Here is an 18,003-nt window from a genome sequence, read left to right on the forward strand (position 1 = left end):
AGGGAAATCTGCCAGGAAAAGGTATGTGGGCTGCAAACATAAAAGCCATAGGGAAGATCTGCAGAGCCCTTCAGCACTCACACCATGACAACAGTATTCTAGGCACATCACTCATTCTAAAGAGGTGTTTGCTTTTTCTTTATATTCACTTAAATTCACATACCGACGGGGGGGGGAGGGCAGGCATGTGCATGGACGTGCGCGTGTGAGTGTGCATGGACCTGCGTGTGTGAGTGTGCGTGCGCGTGTGCGTGTGCGTGTGTGTGTGTGTGTGTGTGTGTATGCGCGCACGCGCACACATGTGCATGTGAATTTTCTTAGGGTTTTATTGCTATGAACAGACACCATGACCATAGCAACTCTTATAAAGACAATATTTACTTGGGACTGGCTTACAGGTTCAGAGGTTTAATCCATTATCATCATGCTGGGAGCATGACAGCGTCCAGGCAGGCAAGGTGCAGGAGTAGCTGAGAGTTCTATGTCTTCATCTGAAAGCTGTTAGGAGAATACTAACTTCCAGGCAGCTAGCATGAGGGTCTTAAAGTCCACAACAACAGTGACACCTACTCCAACAAGGCCACACCTACTCCCACAGGGCTACACTCTCTAATAGTGCCCCTCCCTGGGCTGAGCATATACAAAGCATAACAGGCAGACCTGGGTTTACCCACAGATCCATCTTGCATATTCATGAACATGTGTGTGTGTGTGTGTGTGTGTGTGTGTGTGTGTGTGTGTGTTTTAACCAAAGAAGAGGCAATGAAATTGAGAAGTGGAAGAAAGAGACATCTGCATTTCTGAAAAAAATAGTATCTGTAAAGTCCCTCTGATTGATTATGCTAATCTGCTTACAATTTAAAAATGTTTAGTAATTATTTCAACTGTTTAAAGTCTTTGTCGCAAGGTTTCACATTCCTCCTGTTGTTACTTCAATTTTGCCTCCTTGCTTTGCTTTTGGATTTTCTAAGACTTCAGTCTTTATCTCAAATCTCTAACTGTTAGTGACAACATGTTCTCCTTCCCTTAAGTGATAAAGGACAACTGGAATTTAACTGTGATAAATTCCCTCTCCCTGGACTGTGGTCCTTTGTTAGAGAGAAGGCTCTGGGTGTATTTCACAAGGCTTATTATTTCGTTTGAGACTCATAGGCCTTTTCTAACCTTGAATCTGGTATGGGTCTATAGAAACATAAAGCTCTGGCCAGCATGGTGCTATTTGCGATAAATAAGGACAATTAGCTTTAAAAATTGCTAGAAGAACAAAATGCTTCCTGTAATAGGTTAAATTCATCTTACAGGTTCTAGATAGATAGTTGACTAAAGAGAATTATGATCTGGGGGCAGCAGGGCCAGAGAGAATTTTACAAAAAAATAGAATGACAAGTATTCTAAAGCTTTAATGCTGTGAATTGCAACTCAAAACACAAAACATCAAGACAATAAGCCAGTTCTTTTAAAGTGGGATAAGGAATTTTAAAAGGTTCTAAAAATACAAAGAATAAAGATGAAATGGTTAATGTCCTTTATAATAAAGAAAATACATATTGAAGCTTTTGTTAGATTCCATCTCACCCCAGTGACATTAGCCATCGTCAAGTGCAAATAAAGAGCTAGGGAAACATCTCAGAAGTTAAGAACATGTTGCTCTTACAAAGGTCAAAGTTCATTTTCCAGCATCCATCTTGAGTGGCTCACAATGGCCTGTATTTTCATGTCTGGGAGACCAAAAACCCTCATTTTGGCCTCCATGATCACATGCATTTACTTGCATATAATCCTTACACAGACATGTACATATCCATATACATAAAAATAAATCTTATGCTTGCTGGGCACAGCAGGGCACATATGAAATCGTGGAAGCACAAGATCTGGACAAGCTCAAGCCAGAGAAAATTCCACTATGGCAAGGAGGGAGACAAGCAGGAAATCTTAGTCCCAGCCATTGGTAACCGATAGCTTGAGGGAATGGGGAAAGTCAGTTTTCTTTAACAGTGCATACTCTGGTAAATGCTCAGTGTTCCATTGGAAGGTCACACATTGAAGAGTATGTGGGAACCACTAATTGGACTTGATAGGGGTGGGGAACAGCATAGGTGCACGTTAGGGAAAAATGTCTGTAGTGCTATGAGTGCTCCTATATTAGAGTGCTTGATTCACAGCTGGTGGAACAGTTTGGAAAGGACTAGATGTGTTCTCGTTGAAAGAGGTGTGTCACTACGGGTCACCTTTGGGGTCACCTAAGCCTTTCCTAGTTAGCTCTTTCTGTTTCCTGTTTGTGGGTTAGATGTAAACTCTCCACTACTACTTCAGTACCATGTGTGGCCATGTTCCTGGCCATGACGATCATGGACTGCAGCCTCCTGAGACCATGAGTACCTCATTAAATGCTTCCTTTTATAAGTTACTTTGATAATGGTATTCTGCCATGGTAAAGGAAAGCAACTAAGATAGGGATGCAGATTTGAGGGAAATTAACCAAGAGTGAGTACAACAAAAATACATTATACAAAATTCTCATAGGAGTAGTAATTCCTTTAATCTTATTTTAAAATAGATTTAAAATAAAATAAAACAAATCCTTAGTATTCATGTAGAATTGTAAATCAGTGAAGCTACAGAAAGCAATCTGATCTCACTGTTCCTGAAGAGGCTCTACCATGGGACTGAGCTATAAGACCCCTGAGCGTATACCCAAAGGCTTTCTTTCTGGAGAGCCAGCTGCACAGCCGTGCTCATTGCCGCTTTATTCACAGTAGCTAAGGAATGGAGCCAGCCTAGATTGTCATCTACAGTGAACTTGGTAATAAAAACTGGTACATATGTACAATCAAAATTGGCCATAAAGAAAAATGAAATTATGAAATTTCAGTTAAGTAGAAAGATGTGACAGAAATTAAAAGGAAGGAGGTAACTGAGGCCCAGAAAAACAAGTACCTCATGTTATTTCTCATATGTGGATCCTAACTTGGGATTTTTAAACATATAAGTCTAACAGAATATTGTGTAACCAGGAAACTATGTAAGAGCCACTTTAAGGGTAGATTGGAGAGAGGGAATTGTAGAACATAAATAAAAATAGAAGTACAGAAGGAGAGTGCTGTGAGTGGGACTAAATAAGGAAAAGAGTTCAGAGATGGTGAAGATGAGGGGTCAGAGAGGCTAATTTAAATGTGTGGATAATGGGTCCAACCTCATAGGTAGCAATGAATAGCCTAGTAAGAGCATCAGTGGAAGGGGAAGTCCTTGGTCCTGCCAAGACTGAACCCCTAGTGAACGTGATTGTTGGGGGGAGGGCGGTAATGGGGGGAGGATGGGGAGGGGAACACCCATATAGAAGGGGAGATGGAGGGGTTAGGGGGATGTTGGCCCGGAAACCGGGAAGGGGAATAACAATTGAAACGTAAATAAGAAATACTCAAGTTAATAAAGATGGAAAAAAATGTGTGGATAAGCTATATGGAAAAATATCATCATGTAACCTAGTTAAATCATAATTTTCTTGAAAGGGCACTCGAAGAAAGCTATTCCCAGTGGATGCACCATGCCACTCCTAAAAGCTGTGAGTTACTAAGCAGAAGTCCCAGTGCCCAGTGTTAAACATCTCCACATGAGTTGTGGCCATAGGCATCCCAGGGGCCTCTAGAACAATGCAGGCTATGACAGGAGACTACATTGCTAGTTACTGAAGAAAAGAAGCTAGGTCTGTGTGAGAAGCCTCCTCCCTAAGTGCTAGCTTCTATGGTTCCAGCAAGAGTTATGAAAGCTGTAGCTGTGAACCACAGGAGGTTTCCAGACAAGATGTCCCTGCTTGTACAACAGTGGCATGATTGTTAAGGGGACAACTACTGCTCTCTAACTGAACTTGAGATTGACCCCACCAGAGAAGACTAATGCCTGCTACCATAAGCCTGGCCAAAACCACATGGAAAGGGAATTAATGAGCCCCAAAGAGAACACTACTGCTATTCAGTTAAATTAATATCCTAAACATCTGCTTATATAGACAGACAAGTGCTACTCTAAGTGTTAATCAGACAAGGCTCTTTTCACAGTGAACAGCTGTGAGTGCAGAGTCATGGCTGCTCAAGATGCTGATGAATGATGGCTCAGTGCTAGGCCCTAAACAGGACTGTAGTGGTTTGATATGGTGACCACTATACTCTCCAAAGCCCACTTGGGGCACTCTTTTGGCAGTTTGGGAGGTGTGGCCATGCTGGAAGAAGTGAGTCACAAGAACAGGCTTTGAAAGTTCAAAGACAAGAACCATTTCCAGGTTCCATGTGGCTTCCTGACTGGTTTAAGATGTGAGATTTCAGCCTAATGCTATGCCATGCTTCTCTGTGTTGATAATGATGTGCTCTAATCTTCTGGAACCATAAAACGCTTAAGCTCTTTCTTATTTGTGTTGGTCATGGTTTATGACAACAATTAAAAAACGCTAGCTAATACAAGGGAACACTATGGAAGAATGATCAGAAAGAATGTAAACACAGAAAGACAGAGAAAAGAACTTCAAAATGACCATCATTCGGTACATGAAACCATGGCAGACAGGATCTCGCAGCAGCTGCTGTTATCCACACAGGGACTACACAGGACTGGTCTCGTCAACGAACAGTCATGGCCTGGGGAGGGTCATCTTCAAGCTGCCCCAGGACTACTAATACATTCGTGGAAATGGAAACGGAGAGTCATTGTCTTTGGCTGTTTTCCTATTGATGGGCTCACCAAGCTGCAGAGGCCAGTTCCAAACCCACGGTCCACAGATAGCCCTGGTCAAACTCAGTAAGTCAAAAAATAATACAGAAAGGCACAACTGTAGGAAAGAGAAGTGGGGTTCACAAAGAAGAAAGGAAGAGTGAACAGTTCGGGAACGAGAGTAATTACAATGTATTAAATACATGAATTGTTTTTTGACAAATAAGTTTAAGTAAAATAAAATGAATTTAAAAGCACAATGAAAAACAAAATAAGATAAATATCAAGTAGCAATCTAAGGTATATGCACTTACATATCACTGCTACTCTATCAATGTTTATACTTATTGTTTCATACAAATAAGGCCCATTGTATTATAAAAATAATCAATTTTCAAGTTTTTTTAATCCTTGGAGATCACATCTTATTCACAATAAAATATCACCATCTGGTGGTATTAGTTTCAAACTGCAGGCAAAAGATCCTATAGGGTTTTACAAGTAACAAAATTATCACATATTCAAAATGAAACCTAATTCAAATAGACCAACTACTTTGGTAAGAATGAACTACAGTATTGGAATGCCAATAGTAAAGCTATTTCAGACAGGAAAATTCAAAAGACTTTGCACCCTGTTTGCAAATCCTCATGATAAAGTTTAATAGCAAACACATAATCTAAATTGTATGATCTATAATATAGTTTCTGTACAGTGTGATATAAAGTCCTTTTCTCCTTGTGGGCCTATAGATGATTTAATGGCTCATACTTTGAGAAACACTGCCTTAGGGTATACTTGCCATAGGGCAGATAACAGGTAACTTAGACTATGTTCGTGATATGAGCAAAGAGAAATGACTCATATCTGCATGATTTCAGCTCCACAGATACAGCAACAGAAAGATGTCCTCAAGCACAGGTCCTCACAAAAATTCACAGACAGGTTAAATGTGGGATGTAAAACGAATCAATAACAAACAAGTCTGGAGCATTGGAACTGTCTTAGAGGGACACCAGGATTTAAGTTTGGGTTACATTCACAGTTACCATAGAAATGTAATCATGTGTCATGGAGGCAATTAAAGGCATGATTTAAATGTTTGATGAGAAGGTCTGAGAGATGTATACACCTCGGTACACCAACACTAATTAACAGTACTTAAAGTTTAAACACTGGCCTTTCCAAGTAAGTAAACCCTTCCGCTCCAGACAGAAGATCCACAAATGGGGACCCAAGACACTTGGCAATTCAGAAGTCTAGAACTGTGGCAGAACACAGTGCTGACAGGCTGAGTCCAACTTACAGTCCACTTTTGTATGAACTACAAGCTCAGGATTTCTTTTAGAGACCTGTTTATTTTTATTGTATGTATATTTGTATTGTGTCTGCACATATGTATGTGTACCATGTGAATACTTGGTGCCTTCGGAGGCTAAAAGAAGACATGGAATCCTCTGGAATTAGATTACAGGTGCTTGTGAGCTGCCATGGGGGTGCTGGGAGCTGAACTTGAATCCTCTACAAGAGCATCTTTCTAGACTCAACCACTTTTTAACAGACCGAAGTGCTAATGAACAAAACACCAGTTGTGCAGAGACTGATTGTAAACAGAGACGAAGGTGTTGATCATGGCCACAGATACAGGTGTCGATCATGACCATAGATCCAGGCATTGATTATGACCACAGATGTACATATTGATCATAGCTACAGTTGCAAGTGTTGATTATAACCACAGATGCAGGTGTTGGTCCATAAACTACTTTTATATGTGGTCATTTGTAGAAAGCATGGCTGATAGCTTATCTAGATATTAGATGTGATTAGATGACATCATTGAATCAAGTGAATCCAGATTTCCTAGAGGAGGGAAAACCATGTCAAACACTGGGGCTGGCGGTAGATATAGAAAGATTAGGAATTGGAGTTGACCATAGGGTGAGCAAGACAGATGACATTGGTGACCATCACCAGAGCCGTGATCAGTAAGATATTGAATCAAAACTTAACTTGGCTATAAGAAGGTAGAAACAGTAAAATAGGACTCTTCCAGAGTTTTTCTGCAAATAAGATCTGGAAAAAAAAATAGTGAAAGCATTAGTGAGTTTTGGCAAAGTAGATGCACACACACACACACACACACACACACACACGTATGAGCACAAATTGATTCTATGAGAAACATGGAATTAGGGTGCACTTTGGTGATGCAGAATGCAGAGAGGATGATAGCATGCAGCTTCTCTTGGGCGAATAAGGGATAACGGGTCTAGTGATAAGCATGTGCCTTGAATGAAAGCAAGGTGGTTCTCCACAGAAACGTGAAGATGCTCTTTGGAGGAAGCACACTGAGGCTGGAGTCTGCACACTTTGCTTTCTGGGGGCCTCCATTTTCTTAGCAAGCAAAAGGGTCAAAGGCTAAGAAATAGGATGAGAGAAATCATGGTGGAAATTTTAATTCAGCATATATACGATTATATATTTTGTTGGAGGAAAAAGACAATGATTTATAAATACAGTATTTTCACCCTCTAGCCATGAGGGTTAATTTAACATAACTTGAGAGAAACTGCAGGTAAAAATAGTCCATGCAGAAGAAAGGACTGGGTGGGCACACAATTTAATTGGTGTTTTGCCAAGTGTATACATTAAATCAAGTGTAGCGAAGCACTTGAATGGGGTGAGTGATTATGCAGATAAATCATGGATGTAAATTGAAAGTGAAACAAGGGTCTGCCAGAGCACATAGGATTCTAAAGAGATGGAGAAACCCCAGAAGGGATAAAAAATTAACTACAACAAAATATATGGACACCTATGATAAGGGCATTAAGAATGGACATTGGGAGGATTTGGGGCAAAGAGAATAGGGAATATGTTTTTAAAACAAAAGAGTGGAAGATATGCTACAGAGAGCAATACAGAATATCTCTGTTCTTTCCAGGAATTGCCTATGTGGATAATTCAGTAAATGTGCTCATATTACAGTTCACATCAATGCCTCTGAATTAGTGGAATGGAAAAACTTGATTTTTTTCTATTTTCAGAACCTAAATAATCACAGGAAAACCATTAGGAATCAGAATTAAAGTAGTAACTGTGAGATAGGTAAGTTTTCCAATCAACGAATTAGTCAGTTTAAGCACCTGGTAGTAAAATTCAAATGCACACGTTCAAGAGAATGAGAAATGGTTTTGTGAATTCAAGGTGAAAATGTGTCACAGGTACACAGTGGACGAGAGTGCGGCTTTATAGCTCATAAAAGCACGTCTTTGCGCCAGGCATCAGTCTATGAATTCTCGCACCAAACCAAAAGCCAACCTGCCATCTTGCTGAGTGCCATCTTGGGTGAATCCCTGTGGAGGAAAGGTAGAAGAAGACAAACCGCATCCTCTTTCACAAAAGAGCACAAAGACCACACTGAAGACACGGGCCTTACACTGGACCACTCTATACGGATAGGGAGCTCTGAATTATTAAAGTTAGCTGCGTGATACAGGAGTCATAAAGAAAAGCTAATGAGACTCATTTCTTCCTTTCACGCTATTAAAAATAATCATCGAAAACTGACTATTATAAAGAAGGCAGCTTAGCCTGAGTATGTTTGTCTATTTGCTCTTTCCCTGTAAAGGGAGGGAAAGAAATGAATTTGAACTGCAGTGGGCAGAACATGTCAGAACAGGGAAAGAAAATAGAGCAGCAGAAGCCAGAGCAGCAGCAGCCTGTTAGAACCGGAGCTCCCTTTCTGCATTCTGTCCACTTCAGCTTGTAACAGCTCCCCCATGAGTGGGGATGGAAACTTCTGAGGGAGACTTGTATATCACCAGCAAGACAGAGATCAGTCCTCATATGAGCCAGGTTCACAGACTGTTTCTGACACGGTGGCAGCAGCTGCCTCCCTTCAGGAGCTTTGTTGTGCCCGGCAGCCTTTCCTTTCCTGCCAGACAGTAGCGAGCTTCTCCCACCAGCACAGCTCCTCCACAGGCGGTTCCCAGCTGTGGGCACCATTATAGAGCTTTAGTCTCTGTTTCCACATGAATTTGGAACTTTTCAGCTTCCTGTTTCCTGGGTCCTGCTGCGTCTTCACACACGCCCTTACATATAAAAAAGACTCTAGAAGAACGTGAAGAAACAAACTGTGAAGGGAGGCGCTGTTGTCCTGCCCAGGCTGTGCCTTTACATAAAATTCCATCCTGCCTAAGATCTGTGAAGCATACAACCACATTTTAAACATTTCCTGTGACTAATGAAATCAATTTTTGAAAAAGACTCAGAAATTCATCTTGGAAACAGAAGGAAACTTTGATACAAATTTTATGAAGGCAAAGATGTTTTCTGGACTCTCATTACCCTGAAGTTAGAAAATTTTTATTCAACAGCTAACTGTGTATTTCCTTTTCTCCCTTTTTGAGGAGAGAGAGAGAGAGAGAGAGAGAGAGAGAGAGAGAGAGAGAGAGAGAGAGAGAGATTAGAAATCTTCACCTAGGATTTGCTTCTCTTCCTGTGACAGATCTGAAAGGGAACCGTCTCAAATATGATGAGGTCTTAATTTATTGGCTTCATAGCCAAAGGTTGAAATAAACAACAACAATACCAGCTCATATCAAATCTAACTTCTAGAAAATTCTAGAAGATTCTTCCTGTCCCTTTCCCAAATAATCCCCTATGCTTTCACCTCCCTCTGATCATGCAATTATCCTTCCTACACTGCCCCTTGTATTTTCACATTAAATAGATTCAGATTAAACATGAGAAATTATTGAATGCATATTGTTTGTCTAATTATATCCTTGGCCATAATCTTAAAATAACTATTTAAGAAAAGACCACATATGTTAATTATATTATTATTATTTGAACAAAAGGAACAATCCATCAGAAAAATTGAAGAATTCTCTTAAGGAGTCACTAATTTCATAACCCAGGTTTTTCCATGAACTTATTAATCTGTCCTATAAATTTATTTAAACAGTCCATTAATATATTTAAAAGCTACACACGTTATCCCTTAAGATAGTATACTATTAATATGTTTTTTCAGGTTTTATACACAACATACTTTTTTATCTATATGCTATGTTTAAGGTTCTATTGTCTTAGCAAAATTCTCTTAAAACCAAGCCTGAAGTGGAAACTTAAGGGTTTTTTGAAAAGTCAGTTGTGATGGATGGTGCTTTGCTCTGGCAAACATGTGAAGGAGCATTTCCTGAAGCAGACACAGGTGAAAGGATGCTACGCTGAAGCAAGCACATGAAAGAACACGTGATGAAGTATTCTTAGATTATGACACTCATGCATTGGCCCGCCTTACATCGAATAGTTGAGCTCCATTTGTTGGGACTCCATAGAGAGAAATGTGCCAAAAACTTCTGGTGATGTGTTGGCCACTCCTTGAAGCTTCGGTGGACTCAGGCTGATTGGCAGAGTGATGTCAGCTAAGACACATGATGTTTGGAGGGAGTATGAGTAGAGCAAGCTATTCAGAACTTATCTGTCACACGTCTTTGCAGATCTTCACTGATCTTCACTTCACCCAGCTGAGAACTCCCCCCCCACCCCGTGTTCCTGTTAACCCTGGTCCCTCCTGGTGACTTGGCTGAGGCCTGGATGTTCCTGCTTAGCTCTGACACTGCCCCTGCTCACCTGCTGAACTGTACTGTTGATTTTCTGACACTGCAGACAGGATTTGCTCCAAAGAACCATTTCTAAAGGGGTCCACGTCCCCCATATTCTGTCTTTTCCATTACCTCTGGTGGATGGTGGGCTAGAAGGGAAGTTAAAATGTTTAAGAACCATCATCAAAACTGGGCTTTGAAAATTTTAAAGTTACATGAGCCTGTTATCTATTTTTCCACAAGTGATAAATTATTATTAAAGGCTTTTAAGTCTTAGGAAAAATGTTTTGATCCTATGGTCAGGTATTGGTAAATAAAAATCAGAAAAGAATAATACCTCTCATCTGTAACACAGCAAATCTAGGTGAGCACAATATTCAATACAAGGCTTTTTTACAAGGGATGATAAATATAGAATCCAGTTGATCCAGGGAATTCAAAATTTAATTCTATCATGGTGTCACCTGTACCACTTCTAAATGTTAAGGAACAGTTTTGGGATCAAAGAATTTAAGATAATTATTGACTAATTTACTATTTATGAAGAAAATCAAATAAATCAAAAGTATCAAGCTAATAAATAAAATCCTCTTCATCAAAGAACAAATCATTTTTTTTACCTCTACAAAGAACTTGAAAGATATCATTCCTTACCACTAAGTAGCAGGTTTTACTAACTAAGAAACTCTTGTTTTGCATTTGTTTTCTAAAATACTCTAAATGTAGCCAAAATTTTAAAACATGTCTTTATTCACTTTTGCATAAGGCTGTATGTAAAGTAAAGCTGTATGTAAAACATATAATGAACAGAAAATTATTGGCTTTTGGATCTAGATTCAGAAGCCCTTGATCAAAAGATTAGCATCTGCCAAGAGGCAACTTTCTACATCTGATGACAGAAGATAGGAAGAACGAGAGCTAGAGAGAAACAGACATGGAGAGAAAAAGACTGTTAAGTGCTATGAGATCCAAAGAAGTGGAGAAGATAACAGAACAGTCACAATTCCGTTAGAGTTTCACCACTCTGTTCACAGTAGCAGGGGAACCATTTCCTACATTCCTCTCAGGGGCCTGAGATCCTCTCAGGGTGGCAGCAGCCATTTATGCCATCATGAGTCTTAGAACAAAACATTCAAATCCCAGCAAATTAGACCAGTCAATACAGACTGGAATTAGATGTTGTAAATGGGAAATTCTGTTTAAATTAAAAATAGTTGCTAGTGTGATATATGACATGACTGTCCAGTCTCACATCCAGGCCGACAACAGACAAACTGCAGAGGCCTGCCTTCCCCTCTACCTCCATTCCTTGGGGAATCTGCACATGTTAGCAGGGCCCAACCTTCTTCACGCAAACAATACCTTTTATCAACTATGAATACCCAGAGGTACTCTCTTCACAGAAACCCACTGACCATGCTGGCCTGAGAATCAGGTAAAGAACTTTTCCTCTCTTTCGGGTCCACAACTACAAAATCCCTGCTCTTATTCCCAACCCCATAGTAGACCACAAGAAAGGTTTCCTTCTTTGACTCCAGATCCTCATGAAAGATCCAACTTTCCTCCCTCCTGTGAACTCTATCAGTCATACCTCTCCTCTAAACCTTCTTCATTCCTTCCTGTCAGCCTTTAATACATAGAAACTAAAATTCATGCTTTTCTGGACCCCCAGTGGTAACACATGGCAGGGACTCAGAAACATTCCCTACAAGACACTATACACTCATTACCTGCTCCTACAATCCAGAGAGGGCAAGAGAAATTAAGGAACAGGACACCAAACAAACACAAGACTATTTAGCAACATCTAGAATCTAGAAGACAAAAACTAAGAAATTAAATTTTTTAAGAATAGAATAAAAATGAAAATAAAACATGCCCAAATCAATGGGACACATGGAAGAGATTTCTAAAAGGTATGTTCATAGCACTAGTCAGCTACATTAACAAAATAAATAAAATAGAGAGGTCAAACTGAATACTAACAATTTGATGGCGCACCTGAAAGCTCTAGAACAATAACAGCAGCAGCAGCAACAACAACAAAAATCAGTGAAACAGAGTTGGTTCTTTGAGTGATCAATAAAATTGAAAAACCCTTAGCCAAATAACCTAAAAGATGAAGAAAAATAAATTAATTAGTAGGATTAAAGGCAAAGGGGGGATATACAGAAGATACCAAGGAAAATCAGAGGACCATAATTTAAGGATCTGTTTTCTACCAATTGGAAAACCTAAAGAAATGAACACACAAACACACACGCACGCACACAGACACACACACACACACACACACACACACACTACCTACTAAAGTTAAAACAAGACTAAATAAGCAATTTAAACAGATCTATAAAGTCTCCTAAGCATAACCACTTCACAACCAGACGGATCCAGCACAGAATTCTAAAAGGCTTTCAAAAAAAGAATTAATATCAATATTTCTCAAATCATTCCATAAAATAGACATAAAAAGGTGCCTAACTCATTTTATGATTACATTGTTATCTAACCACATAGAGACCATACAAAGAAAATCACAGACCAATCTTCTTTATGAGCATAGACGCAAAAATTCTCAATGAAAGAACATTCAAACTGAACATAAGAATACATAAAAAGATTGTCTACTGTAATCAAGTAGGTTCATCCCAGAGATGTGGGGATGATTCAATATACAAAAAGCAATACATGTAATCTACCACATAAATGAATTAAAGGAAAAAACACTTGATGATCTGATTAGATACAGAAAAAGCATGTGACGAAATTCAATGCCTTTTCATGGCAAAAGACATGGAGAGTCTAGGAATACAAGGGAATTACCTCAACACTATAAAGATGATTTACAGCAAGCCCACGGCCAATATTAACCTAAAAGGAAAGAAAGTCAATGTATTTCCTAATATCATAAACAAGATTTCCCACCCTATTTTTTCAATAAGCACTGGAATTCTTAGCTAGATCAATGAGACAATGGAAAGCGGTCAAGGGAACAGGAATCAGAAAGAAGTCAATGTACCTTTATTTGAAGATGATATGAAGTATACATAAGTAACTTTTAAAACTCAACCAGGGAATGTCCACACCAATAAAATTCTCAGCAAAGTAACAGGATACAAAATTAACACACAAAAATCACTAGCCCCTTTTCGTATAAAAGCGACAAATTGATTGAGAGAGAATAAAAGAGAAATAATATGTTTCCCAATAGGCCAAACAACATATAATAAAATAGTTTGGGTTAACTCTAACCAAGCAAATGAAAGGCTTATTTGATTAAAAACTTCTTTGGAGAAAGAAATTAAAGAAGATATCAGAAGGTGGAAAGATCTTCCATGCCCACACCTCAGTAGGATTAATCAAAACTGCCCATCCTGTCAGAATCAATCTAATCAAAATCCAACACAATTCTTTATAGACCTTGAAAGGACAATTCATAACTTCTTAAGAAAGCAGAGAGAGAGAGAGAGAGAGAGAGAGAGAGAGAGAGAGAGAGAGAGAGAGAATAGCTAAAACAATCCTGAAATATAAAAGAAGTAGCAATCCCTGATCTCAGATTGCACTGCAGAGCAATAATAAAAATGCTATTGTTTTGATATAAAAAGAGACACGTTTTTAAATTAAACTGAATGAAAAAACAGACATAAGGCCACACACCAAGGAACATTTGATTTTTAACAAAGAAGCCAGAGATCCACACTGGAAAAAAGACAATATCTTCAACAAATGGTGCTATTCAAACTGAATGGCCTTGTGTAGAATGTACATAGATACACACTTACACTCTACACAAAGCTTTACTCCAAATATATCAAAGACCTCAACATAAAACCAGATGCACATGATAGAGAAGAATATGGGGGAATAGCCTTGAACTGGAGTTCAAGTTGACTTTCTGGACAGAACACTAATAGAACAAATTCCATCAAACAAAAGCTCATAAAACCAAAAATCTTCTGTATAGTAAAGGATAATGAAGCAGACTACACAGTGAGGAAAGGTTTTTAAATAGAAGGTAAATATCTAAAATATGTAAAGAACTCAAGAAACAGCACATCAAGAAAACAATTAACCCAATTAAAAATTGGGGTACGAATATAAACAGTTATCAAAAGAGGAAATGTAAGGGTTCATGATTCACCAAAGAATGATACCTTGGACTCAAATAGTATGTAAATGCAAAGAGTGTTTTATTCTGCAGAAGTCCAGCATGCTTGGGTCTCCCAATACCAAAATAGGGAGCTGACCAAGTGAGTTCGAAGGCCTGATTTAAAACACATAAGGGTAGGTGACCTTTATCTTGCTCCATCTCTAGGGAAATTCCATTATGAAGGCATGTGGTCTGGGAACTGCTGTTGACCCATTGTCCTTGTTTCAGGCAAGGTGGCAGGGCAGCTACTGAGGCTGGGACTTGCCTGGACTTGCCCAATACTTGGAAACAGAGATTTAGGCCTCAGTCAGCCTAGCCTTCTCAGAAACACAAATGGCTAAAAACACTTTTAAAGAAATGTTCATCAGCCTTAGCTAATGTAAGAGACCTGACCCTCGGTCAGTGGTACTTACTTCAATACTTTCGAGACTCCCTTGAGTGTGGCAACAAGACGAGGATCTATACAAAAGCAAGAGATTTATTTTGTGGCTTGTCATGATCGACCCTCAGTTAGCCCCTCAAGGCAAGTGACTAGAAGGCAATCCTGAATGACTCTTGCAAAAAGTTTTCGAGCTCTCTGCTCCCAAACCCCGTGGGAGAGAGACCTCACCGCCTGGTCAGGTGGGCACTCCTGAGGCTGCAGAGCGGAGGAGACCACCAACACTGCCCACCCCTGCCCACATCCCTGGCCCAAGAGGAAACTGTATAAGGCCTCTGGGTTCCCGTAGGGGAGGGCCCAGGAGCGGCAGGACCCCTGCGCCTGAGACACCACCAGGAACCTGAAGGAAACAGACTGGATAAACAGTTCTCTGCACCCAAATCCCGTGGGAGGGAGAGCTAAACCTACAGAGAGGCAGACACGCCTGGGAAACCAGAAGAGACTGCACTCTGCGCACATCCAGACGCCAGAGGGAAACACCAAACGCCATCTGGAACCCTGGTGCACGGAGGCTCCCGGAAAGAGTGGCGCAGATCTTCCCGGTTGCTGCCGCCGCGGAGAGGACTTAGGCAGTACCACACGAGCACACTTGAGCCTCGGAACCTCAGGTAGGACCAACTTTTCCCCTGCAAGTGACCTGCCTGGTGAACTCAAGACACAGGCCCACAGGAACAGCTAAAGACCTGTAGAGAGGAAAAACTACAAGCCCGAAAGCAGAACACTCTGTCCCCATAACTGGCTGAAAGAAAACAGGAAAACAGGTCTACAGCACTCCTGACACACAGGCTTATAGGACAGTCTAGCTACTGTCAGAAATAGCAGAACAAAGTAACACTAGAGATAATCTGATGGCAGGAGGCAAGCGCAGGAACCCAAGCAACAGAAACCAAGACTACATGGCACCATCGGAGCCCAATTCTCCCACCAAAATAAACATGGAATATCCAAACACACCAGAAAAGCAAGATCTAGTTTCAAAATCATATTTGATCATGATGCTAGAGGCCTTCAAGAAAGACGTGAAGAACTCCCTTAGAGAAAAAGTAGAAGCCTACAGAGAAGAATCGCAAAAATGCCTGAAAGAATTCCAGGAAAACACAATCAAACAGTTGAAGGAATTAAAAATGGAAATAGAAGCAATCAAGAAAGAACACATGGAAACAACCCTGGATATAGAAAATCAAAAGAAGAGACAAGGAGCTGTAGATAGAAGCCTCACCAACAGAATACAAGAGATGGAAGAGAGAATCTCGGGAGCAGAAGATTCCCTAGAAATCATTGACTCAACTGTCAAAGATAATGTAAAGCGGAAAAAGCTACTGGTCCAAAACATACAGGAAATCCAGGACTCAATGAGAAGATCAAACCTAAGGATAATAGGTATAGAAGAGAGTGAAGACTCCCAGCTCAAAGGACCAGTAAATATCTTCAACAAAATCATAGAAGAAAACTTCCCTAACCTAAAAAAAGAGATACCCATAGGCATACAAAAGCCTACAGAACTCCAAATAGATTGGACCAGAAAAGAAACACCTCACGTCACATAATAGTCAAAACACCAAACGCACAAAATAAAGAAAGAATATTAAAAGCAGTAAGGGAGAAAGGTCAAGTAACATATAAAGGCAGACCTATCAGAATCACACCAGACTTTTCGCCAGAAACTATGAAGGCCAGAAGATCCTGGACAGATGTCATACAGACCCTAAGAGAACACAAGTGCCAGCCCAGGTTACTGTATCCTGCAAAACTCACAATTAACATAGATGGAGAAACCAAGATATTCCATGACAAAACCAAATTTACACAATATCTTTCTACAAATCCAGCACTACAAAGGATAATAAAGGGTAAAGCCCAACATAAGGAGGCAAGCTATACCCTAGAAGAAGCAAGAAACTAATCGTCTTGGCAACAAAACAAAGAGAAGAAAAGCACACAAACATAACCTCACATCCAAATATGAATATAACAGGAAGCAATAATCACTATTCCTTAATATCTCTCAACATCAATGGCCTCAACTCCCCAATAAAATGACATAGACTAACAAACTGGATACGCAACGAGGACCCTGCATTCTGCTGCCTACAGGAAACACACCTCAGAGACAAAGACAGACACTACCTCAGGGTGAAAGGCTGGAAAACAACTTTCCAAGCAAATGGTCAGAAGAAGCAAGCTGGAGTAGCCATTCTAATATCAAACAAAATCAATTTCCAACTAAAAGTCATCAAAAAAGATAAGGAAGGACACTTCATATTCATCAAAGGAAAAATCCACCAAGATGAACTCTCAATCCTAAATATCTATGCCCCAAATACAAGGGCACCTACATACGTAAAAGAAACCTTACTAAAGCTCAAAACACACATTGCACCTCACACAATAATAGTGGGAGATTTCAACACCCCACTCTCATCAATGGACAGATCATGGAAACAGAAATTAAACAGTGATGTCGACAGACTAAGAGAAGTCATGAGCCAAATGGACTTAACGGATATTTATAGAACATTCTATCCTAAAGCAAAAGGATATACCTTCTTCTCAGCTCCTCATGGTACTTTCTCCAAAATTGACCATATAGTTGGTCAAAAAACGGGCCTCGACAGGTACAGAAAGATAGAAATAATCCCATGCGTGCTATCAGACCACCACGGCCTAAAACTGGTCTTCAATAACAATAAGGGAAGAATGCCCACATATACGTGGAAATTGAACAATGCTCTACTCAATGATAACCTAGTCAAGGAAGAAATAAAGAAAGAAATTAAAAACTTTTTAGAATTTAATGAAAATGAAGGTACAACATACCCAAACTTATGGGACACAATGAAAGCTGTGCTAAGAGGAAAACTCATAGCGCTGAGTGCCTGCAGAAAGAAACAGGAAAGAGCATATGTCAGCAGCTTGACAGCACACCTAAAAGCTCTAGAACAAAAAGAAGCAAATACACCCAGGAGGAGTAGAAGGCAGGAAATAATCAAACTCAGAGCTGAAATCAACCAAGTAGAAACAAAAAGGACCATAGAAAGAATCAACAGAACCAAAAGTTGGTTCTTTGAGAAAATCAAGAAGATAGATAA

The 18,003-nt window shown here is 39.8% G+C and overlaps 1 protein-coding gene across 2 annotated transcripts in view; it reads right to left on the reverse strand.

Annotated features, from left to right (window-relative positions):
- LOC120094358 (uncharacterized) overlaps positions 1-18,003 on the reverse strand; it is a 380,216-nt gene that overhangs the window by 25,341 nt on the left and 336,872 nt on the right. Inside the window, exons 5-8 of one of the 2 annotated variants that reach the window (XM_087564113.1) lie at positions 10,351-10,471; positions 10,019-10,142; positions 8,029-8,063; positions 6,718-6,780 (exon numbers count right to left, since the gene is read on the reverse strand). The exons of the other annotated variant lie outside the window; for it this stretch is intronic. Coding sequence (XP_087420239.1) covers positions 6,722-6,780; positions 8,029-8,063; positions 10,019-10,142; positions 10,351-10,435 — 303 coding nt within the window. The 5' untranslated portion in view covers positions 10,436-10,471 and the 3' untranslated portion in view covers positions 6,718-6,721. The remainder of the gene's footprint in view (positions 1-6,717; positions 6,781-8,028; positions 8,064-10,018; positions 10,143-10,350; positions 10,472-18,003) is intronic. 2 annotated transcript variants of the gene reach the window in all.

The sequence above is a fragment of the Rattus norvegicus genome, chromosome 8, assembly GCF_021556685.1.
Source record: "Rattus norvegicus strain SHRSP/BbbUtx chromosome 8, alternate assembly SHRSP_T2T, whole genome shotgun sequence".
Classification (NCBI taxonomy): domain Eukaryota; kingdom Metazoa; phylum Chordata; class Mammalia; order Rodentia; family Muridae; genus Rattus; species Rattus norvegicus.